Source organism: Pygoscelis adeliae, unplaced genomic scaffold (genome assembly GCF_000699105.1).
Source record: "Pygoscelis adeliae isolate BGI_AS28 unplaced genomic scaffold, ASM69910v1 Scaffold120, whole genome shotgun sequence".
Classification (NCBI taxonomy): domain Eukaryota; kingdom Metazoa; phylum Chordata; class Aves; order Sphenisciformes; family Spheniscidae; genus Pygoscelis; species Pygoscelis adeliae.
The window spans coordinates 10,903-20,341 of record NW_008824032.1 but is presented as its reverse complement, the minus strand read 5'-3'; the positions used below and the strand labels follow the sequence as shown (position 1 = coordinate 20,341).

Genomic DNA, 9,439 nt, shown 5'->3' with positions numbered 1-9,439 from the left:
TCCATACCATGTGACATGAGCGAGCGGCTGCGTGGTGCTCAGCTGCCAACTGGGGTTAAACCATGACAGGTTATTTGTGGTAGAACAGGGGACTTTCTTTCCCTCACATGGATCACATCCACTTCAAAATGTCCAGTGCTCTTGATGGTACGTAACATTAAAAGCAGGGTGCTGTTGGAGAGACCTGCATAGCTTGACATGGTCAACGTGTCCATGAAGCCTTGTTTCATCGAGACACAGCTACATGCGTGCACCTGCATCCTTCCCAGACGAGTCTGTCCTTGGGCTGATGTTTCCCTTTTCCCTAGAAGCTTTCTCATTCTTTGTCAGACTCACATTTAACAGTCTGGCTCAGGGCTCTGGACGCACTGTGGTATGCAGCTTTACAAGCATAGTGCTCCATCTGTTCATGGGTGAAAGGATGAGAAGGAACTTGAAAGCAGCTGTTCAAAAGCTCTGTCGCTTCTGAGTTCTCATAGGTGAAAGATATGCCGGAGAAAGATACGTGCGCTGCCAGACTTCCCAGCTTGCACGGAAATGTCTCCTGCGTGCAAAGCGCCATCTGGGCCAATGCATAGGATCTGTTACTGTGGGTTTTGATGCTCATACTTGCCTGTAGCTCCCTGGATGGCTGAAAGCAAATATGTGAGCTGGAGGAAAGAACTTGTGACACTGCTCACCATTTTGTCACTGCTGGGAGGACAGACGATCCATGGCATTGTACGAATGAGGGAAGGGGGGAGCAGGGAGGAATGGAAGAGGGGAGAGGGTAGTGTTTTGCGAGGAGGTCAGAAGGAGGCAGGGCGTTGAAGCAGAGACTTGGGATCTGCCACGTGGAAGAGTTGGTCCCTGCCTGGAGACTAAGTGGGATGTCGTGTGCTGTGCTCGCAGAACCACGGAAGGAGGCCTCGCCGTCCCAAATCCCACTTTCCTGGGCGTGGAGAACCTGCCTGGTCTGTTTCTTTTGCTGATGCGCCTATTCTTGGTCACAGGGAGAGCTGGCAGCCCCTGCACTCCTCTTCAGGGTATGTCACTGAGCCCAAAGTGATTTAGGAGCCTCCTCAGTGGCTTAGGAGCCTAAGGCTCAAGTCAAACCTCTTGTGCTCCCAGGAAGTCACTTGGCAGAGCAAAGCCAACAACCTCCCCCATAACAGGAGCTTCTGTGCTAGCCAGGGGTTTACCCACTGAGTGTCTGAGAATTGCACCACAGAGGGTGTCTGGCATTACTGCTTACCCCTGGAGTCCCTGAGGAGGGGATCCAAGGAGCCATCACACTCAATACAGGGACACCAAGTCCTAGGGACAGTTAAGGCCTAGCTCCATGTATCCCTGGGGACTGGCTCTGTGTAATCTGGTTCATATCATACAGAGGGTGGGTCTGGGGAAAGGTCAAGATCTTCCATACCCTGGGGCAGCATGGAGCACACCCACACCCATACCCCTCCACCCCCACCAATCACCCTTTCCATTGCATGGCAAGACCTTCCATGGGGGGAGTCCAAAAGCTTTCAGAACAATGGCGGAACCAGAAAGGTGACCGCGGGCAGCCAGCTTGCAGCTGTGGAGCCTCTCCTCTCCTTGGGTTGGGGGTGGGAGGTGGTGGTGGGAGACCTGCTTTGTTCCCTTTGCTCCTCTCCAGAGGTTTTGTGTGCTGTGAACCCAGATTTCACATTCTCTTTGTGCTGAGGAGCAAACAAACTGGCCCCTTCCTCCCACCAGGCTGAGAGCTCGGGATAGGGTCATGAAGCGGGGCTAGGGCCTCTCCACCAAGCCCAGGTGAAAACACACACAGCCCAGGGCAGTGGTGGAGTGGGCTGGGGTGAGTGTCTGTCTCAGGGGAATGTGCAAAGGGTAATGAACCTGTGGGGGGGTACAGACCATAGACACAGAAGGACACATGTGCTCCCACACCTAACTGGTGTATCCAGATTCTAGAAATCCCACACATGCTCCCATGCGGAAGGGGCCAGGACTGAAAGCTGTTGCTGGCCCTCACCTGCCCTTGGCAGCCCTTGCACGGTCCCGAAAACAATGGCCTCTGACCTAGCCTAGCCACCTCACTGTGCCGCCGTTCTCACTCCCTCTGTCTCAGCTTCACCAGAACCCAGCTGCGAAATTGAAAAGTCCAGCAACTGCTCCCACACAAAAGGGGCCAGGACTGAAAGCTGTTGCTGGCCCTCACCTGCCCTTGGCAGCCCTTGCACACCTTCAACAAGACTACGCTTCTGCTGTTTCCTAGCCGCCTAACGATCCCCTCATGCTCTCTCACTCTTGCCAACTCTCAGCTCCTGAGACACGTCTGTGATAGATGACTTCACCGTGGCACAGACAAACAGAGACACACCACCAGAAATCTTTACACTCTTACCAAACAGATTGCCTGAATAGGCACTGCAAAGCAGCTTGTGCTTGCCAACAGAACATGTCCAAGCGAGATTCCCCCTTCTGACGCTAATAAAATGTCATGGTCCCTTTGGATCGCTCAACTTTATAGGACAACCTACTCTGTGATTTAAGCTTTATTTCATGTGCACATTAAGAAATACAAGAAAGAAACACAGCAAACTGGGCTCAAGGCCCTTTTTTCTGAGACTGTCCTATCACGTGAAGTCACTTATTCAGCAGTCAAGTCATAAGGTTTCACCACTTATAACCTGTAACTCTTGAGTCATGAACCTACGAGCCAAAAAAGGAAAAAAAGAAAAAGGAATCTGTTATCTAGCCAACAGTGAGAGTGCTTAGCCATCCTCCTCCATCATGGTGCAGGCATCCCCTGTATCACACTGGGAAGCATGAACATCTCAGCAGGCCAGCTGCTTTTGGCTCCGCTTGAAAAGCTTTTTGGGTAAGCTTGTGTTTCATACTTTCCAGCTTGGCAGTTTGGTCTATGGCATGTCCTTAAGTCAGTGGATTCTGACAAAACCACCAGAGAAAAGACAATAGCTGCAGGAGCCAGCAATTTGTAGGGCTGTGCAAGGGCCCTTTAGCTCTTTCTGAGCACCTGCCTCAGGTGTCCCTGAGGAAGTGAAGGGGAAAGCTGATGATCATTGGTCACAGCTGTTGCCCCCATGGCCTGGTTGCTCTGTGCCTGTAGTCTCTGATCACTGTTTCTAGGTCAGATGGGGTGTCTTTCCACCAGCTGCTCCCAGGCAAGAGAGACTTGGAAAGAGAGAATCAATGGTGCCCTCCACCACCAAGCTCTGTGAGATGTACAAGGACTATCCTCAGAAATGCCTCTGCTTCATGCTCCTGGGAAGCTTTCTCGCTGGCACATGTATTTCTAGAGATGCAAGCTGCCATTGCTTGTCCATTGCTAATATCGAACACAGCTGCACTCCATTCACCAATCCTGCATTACAGAATTATTTTCATTGGGATAATAGGATTAATCCCAAAAGAATTATGGGATTACTTCCCAGGGGGATTATGGGATTAATCCCCAAGTGGATTATGACCTCTCCTTCTCTGGGGAAGCTATCTGCACCCTATAACCTTGTGACATGAGCGCAGAGCAGTCATCTCCCAATCTGGACCTGTGTGGGCAGAGGTTTGGGCTGGTAGCTGAACATTGGCCCTGCGCAGGGGTATAGGGTGGCCCCTGCTTCACACTGGGCAAAGGGTGACATCCATTTGTCTTCCCAGGGCAAAGGCAGTTTCAACGGCAGGATCGTGGTCAACAATGCTTTGAATGGCTAGGACGTATGTGGCACGTGGGAGAGACCCCAGGCCTTGCTTCCACCTCCTGCCTGAAGGGACACAGAGAGGGCAGCCATCCCATCCTGACCAAGGGACAAAGGGAAGTGGGGGCCGGGGGCAGCCAGGCTGGGTTGGTCTGGTCCAGAGAGGTCCAGGTAGAGTGGAGTGCAGTCCCAAAGGCTGAAAAGGAGCTGAGCTCTTCTGTGTGATGGAGTAAGGAGCACTGGGCGTAAGTCAAGGCTTGAGGACACTTATTGGACAAATCCTGGGGCACTCATCTAAGACAGGAATCCTGTGTGATGGGACCCCACTAGAATCTTTTTGAAGTCACAGAGGTTTTTTAAGAACCCCAGACCTGGTTTCAGCAAAGGTGTTCACCTGTGACACCTGAACCATGAAATGGTCTGCATAGGGAAAAGGGACAGTAGGCACCTTCCTTCCCCAGACAGTAACTTTCTATCCTGTTCTTCCCATCACCAGACAGGATTAACGCAAATTTGTCTTTCTTGGCAGGACTTTAATGGAGAATCGGCAGTCTATGTGAGTACCACAAAGACTCTCTCATCCAAACATTCCCCCATTCTTGAAAGCTGTACTGCACTGAGGAATACATCAAAGGCTCACAGAAGTACTTGGGGGAGTGGTATCCAAGGGTTTCCAGTCTGCCCTCCGCGCAGGTAAGGGTTGGCTTTAGAATTGGAGCAGGTCTCTCAGGGCCTGGACCAGGGCAGTTTGGAAAGTTTCCCCAGATGCAAACCATTCCTTCGAGCACCAGGCCCTGTCCCAGGGCTGCCTCACTCCTCTGGCAAAGGATTTGTCCCGCTGCCTCAGCAGAATTTCCCCATCCCAGCTTGTCATCACCTGTCAGTCCTTTCCTGGGTACCTCCAAGAAGAGTCTGTCTCTAACCTGTCCTCAGCTCCCTCTGGGAAATGAGAGGCTGCAACTAATGCTCCCCTGCCTTCTTGTCTTCTGGCCAGACAAACCCAGAACCCTCAACCTCTCCCCACCTGCCCTGTGTTCCAGTGCTCACCGTCTCCAAGACCTCTGATAGACATCTTCCTTGTCCTGGGGACACAAGGTTCCAGTCCACAGCTGTGGCCTCCCCAGTGTGGAGCAGGGTGGGGGAATGATGTCCCTCCTGGCCCTGGCAGCTCCATTCTGGCTAGCAGAGACAAAGGTATGGTGGATTATTGCCACAGAGCACCTTGCTGACTGGGGTAGTCTGTTGCCCCGCACAGGCCTGGATCCTTCTCTCCTGAGCTGCTCCCTGATTCACTGGTCCTAAGCTTGTCCAGTGAATGGGGTAGGTCCATCCAGAAGAGACCTTTCAAGATCCTACAGTCTAACCCTCCCTGCTCAACCAGGGTTAGGCAAAGTAGGTTATCCAGGACCATATCCAGTTGGGTTTGGAATATCTCCAAGGGTGGAGATGGTACAACCTCTCTTGGGCAGCCTGTTCCCAGTAAAAAAATGGTAAAAATGTGTTTTCTTATGGTCAGATGGAGTTTCATGCATTTTAATTTGTGCCAATTGCCTCTTGTCCTGTCACTAGGCACTATTGAGAAGAGTCTGGTTCCCTCATCTTTGTTCACACCTCCCTTCAGGTATTTATACACATTGATAAGATCCCACTTGAGCCTTGTCTTCTCCAGGCTAAGGGGTCCCGTCTCTCTTTGCTTGTTGTCATATGAAAGATGATCCAGTCCCTTAATCAGCTTTGTGTCCCTGTGTTAAACCACTCCAGTAAGTCCATATCTTTCTTGTACTGGGGACCCCAGACCTTGGACCCAGCACTCCAGATGGAGCCTCACCAGTGCTGAGCAGAGAGGATGGATTATCTCTCTTGACCTGGTGACAACACCCTTGCTAATGCAGGCCAGAACATTGTTGGCCTTTTTTTTGCTGTGAGGGTGCATTGCTGGCTCATGGTCGGCTTGTTGTCCACCAGGACCCCCAGATCCTTCTTGGCAAAGCTGTTTTCCAGCCAGTCAGCCCGCAGTGTGTACTGGTGCCTGGGTTATTCTTCCCCAGATGCAGGACCCTGCACTTCCCCTTGTTTAACATCAAGAGATTCCTCTCTGACCAGTTCCCCACAAGTTTTTTGTGCCCCCCCCCCCCCCCCCCCCCCCCCCGCCAGTTCTGTATAATCTACAAACTTGCTGAGGGTGTATTTCATCCCATCATACAGGTCATTAATGAAGATGTTGAACAGTATTGATCCTAGTATCAACGCCTGGCGTACACTACGACAGACTGTTTTCCAACTGGACCGTCTGCCACCGATCGCAACCCTCTGGGACTGCATGTTCAGCAAGTTTTTAATCCACTGCACTGTCCACTTACGTAACCAATAATTTGCCTGCTTCTCTGTGAGGGTGTTACGGGAGACAGCGTCAACGGCTTTACCAAAGTTGAGGTAAACAAGACCCTCTGCTCTCCCATCGTCCCCCAAGCTGATCATGTCATTGTAGGAGGCAATGAGGTTGGTCAAGCATGATTCCTCCTTCATAAATTATTGCTGACTACTCCCAGTCACCTTCTTGTCTCTCGTGTATTTGGAAGTGCTTTCCAGGAGGGTATATTCCATAACCTTCCCAGGGACTGAGGTAAGGCTGACTGGCTCGTAGTTGTCCAGGTCTTCCTTCTTGCCCTTCTTAAAGATAGGAGTGTTACTGACTCTCTTCCAGTCCTCAGAAACCTCTCCCACTCCCCATGACCGCTCAATGATAATCAAGAGTGGCCTCACAATCACACCAGCAAGCTCCCTCAGCAGTTGTGGATGCAACCCATCAGGTTCCATGGACTTCTGTACATCCAATTTGCTTAAGTGCTCTTTAACCTGGTTCTCCTCCACTGAGGATGTCTTCCTGGTTCTAGACTTTTTGTCTAGTCTCAGGGGCCTGGGATTCCTGAAGGCAGGTTTTACTGGTAGAGACTGAAGCAAAGAAGGCTCAGTACTGGTGAGGCTCTAGGACTAGGGCACGCTGCAAAGTGCTCATTCTCCTGGTACCAGCGGCACTCCAGGACCATCACCTGCAGCACCACGGAAGCACCAGTGTACCATCAGGACTCGGTGACTCTCACACACAGCAGCATGCTCTCCTCAGAGCTACAACCTTGGCTTGGGCCTTGGAGGGCAGGCAATAGCGGAGTGCTCACTTCTTCTACCGTCCGGGCTTGGGAAACATCGTCCACTGAATCCCCATCACATCTGGGGATCCTGTGAAGGCTGGGACCCTCACACGCATCCCAAAGTGTGTGGATGAAAGGAGGTCAGCAAGGCAGAAAGGAAGGCTGTAAACAGAGGAAGGAAGGAGGGCGGGAGAGAAGAGCAGGCAGGTGGGCAGGCAGCAGCAGCAAAAAAGGAGAGAAGGATGGAAGGAGGGATGAAGGGAAGGAAAGGGATTGAAGAAAGGGATGAAGACAGGGAAGGAAAGAAGGTCAGGAGAGAGGAAGGTGGGAAGTGAGGAGGGAAGGCAGGAAAGCTGCAGGAAGGAAGGACAGGAGGGAAGCAGGAAGGCATGCCAGAAAGGGAGGAAGGCAAGGAAGAAGGCAGGACAGAAGGAAGGCAAGAAGGCAGGACAGAAGGAAGGAGAGTCGGCAGGAAGCTAGGAAAGAATGAAAGCACAAAGGAAGACAGGAAAGGAAGGTTGGCAGGGGGGCAGGAAGAAAAGCTCAGGGAGTGATGTAGCTGTGAGTATCTGCTGTGGCTTGGGGCTCCTCGCCTACAGGACCGTGCTCCATCCCCGGATACCATCGGGACTTGGGCTACATCGCATACATCAGAGTGTTCACGTCACAGGGTAGCGGCGTGACTCGGGGACCCTGGTGCACAGCAGCGTGCCCATTCCCTGCAGACCAGTGGGACCAAGGCACGAGCACACTCATAGAAGTGCTCAGTGGCATGGTGCTGCCAGTGCTCCAGAACTCAGAACCCTCGTGCACAGCAGCGTGCTGAGCCCCGGATGACTGGCGAGGCACCTGTAGTCTTGGAAACCACAACGTGAGCAATCCCAGGAGACCCTTGAATCTCGTAGACACACGAGCACACACAGGAGTGCTCAGTTCCAGGATCCCTTGCCAGATTCAACTCCAGGTTGGCCTTGGCCTTCCAACTGGTCAAGAAGGAAAGGGCTGTGTGAACTATTCCACATCCTGCTTACTTATGAGTTAGAATAACAGGCTGAAAATGAGAAGAAATGGAAGAGGATGTAGGAAATAGGAAGGGGACAGGTGTGAGAGAGCACAGAGAAGAAAGGGGAAAGAGAGTAGAGGAGGAAAGTGAGAGGCAGTCTATAGATAGCAGAGAACCAAGGCAAGGCAGTGAGTACAAGAAGAAAGGAGGGTCAAAAGGTGATTCAGAGATGGGAAAGAATAGGAAAGAAATTAGAGACCAGGCAGAAGTCAGACAATACTACCACTTCCCTTAAGTAGACAGAGCTGGAGGGCAAGAGGAGAAAATGGGATACTGTCAAATACAGGGCTGTGTGTGTGTGCCAGGGGCAGATCACTGTTTGCATGGAAAGGTTTCTGCTATGCTGCTCCAGCTTTTGAGTCACTGTGGGTCTTTCTCAGCACAGAAATATGTGCCTGAGTCATTGAGTAGGGCATGATCTATCTCCACAGATAAGCGTTTGTCCTTAGTCCCATTACTCTGGAAGTGGTTTCTGAATTCCTTCTCAATCTCTGCCACGCCACCTTCCACTGAGTATACAACCAACTGCAGAGTGGCATCCTTCCCCGTGGGCAACTTGTACCAGTACATGGTTGAGAATGCACTCCTCTGTTGGGAACAGTTCAGAGTCACAGAGTCTCCCACTCGGACAACTGTGTCTGGTGATTGCTGAAGGGCCTGGCCTGGAAGGAGAAGGGAAGAGATGTGAGGAGTGAAACGCGTTGAAGGGGACATAAAAACACATCCTTGAAGTATGACATGGGATGGGGTGGCATAAGGATGTCAGCAAGCTATGGGACAGTGTCCCGTTTCTCTGAGAGAGACGTAGGAGAAAAAAAACCACAAACCATCTTCAAATACAATGATAAATTTGTTTTGAAAAATAATGACTTCAGTACTCTCAGTTGAAGTGGGACAGAAAAAACAAATTTGTAGATCTGTAGAGTTTTCTGAGTTAAGATGTTGAGGAAAAACTCACCTCGTTCATTGCCCATCCTCCCCATGGAAGCCTTGGGGAATGGGGCACTGCCAGCAACTGGGCACATAGCTGAGGCAGCAGCAGTGGCTCCAGTGCAGCTGTTCAAGCAGAAGGGAAGCTCACTTACCCACAGGGGCCAGGATGGCCACAAGGAACCAGTGGCGAACCATGGAGAAAGGCCACCTCCTTCCAGCAACCTTCCTGTGGTGGCAGCACAGGCACAGAGATGTGTGAAGAGGAAAGGTTGAGAGAGGAAGAGACACGTCTCTTTGCGGGTGGGCAGGGCAGTGAGAGAGAGCCTGAAATGTGAGAAGGCAGTTGGCTGTCTGAGAACAGTGGGGAATGACACCTGCATGCAGGCATAAGGTGCATGTACCCAGCTCCACTGACTTCCTGCTCTGTGTGTGTGTGTGTATGCATAGGTGGGCGATAAGCATTTTCAGAGGAGCATGGCGGCGCTGTGTGGCAGCCTGAGTGTGTGCATGGCACAGGGATGCACAAAGAGGCACCAAATGAAGGGAAGAGAAAGAGACCTCAGGAATGCATGTTTGTGTCTGTGCCCCTCAGCTGAGTGTCCTCCCTAGACACG

The 9,439-nt window shown here is 51.6% G+C and overlaps 1 gene segment (V, D, J or C); it reads right to left on the bottom strand.

The window, feature by feature from the left end:
- Positions 1 to 9,025, bottom strand: part of LOC103921787 — a 66,414-nt gene extending 57,389 nt beyond the window's left edge. Inside the window, 2 exon segments of the C gene segment in view lie at positions 8,265 to 8,554; positions 8,978 to 9,025. Coding sequence covers positions 8,265 to 8,554; positions 8,978 to 9,020 — 333 coding nt within the window.
- Positions 9,026 to 9,439: the final 414 nt, after the last annotated feature.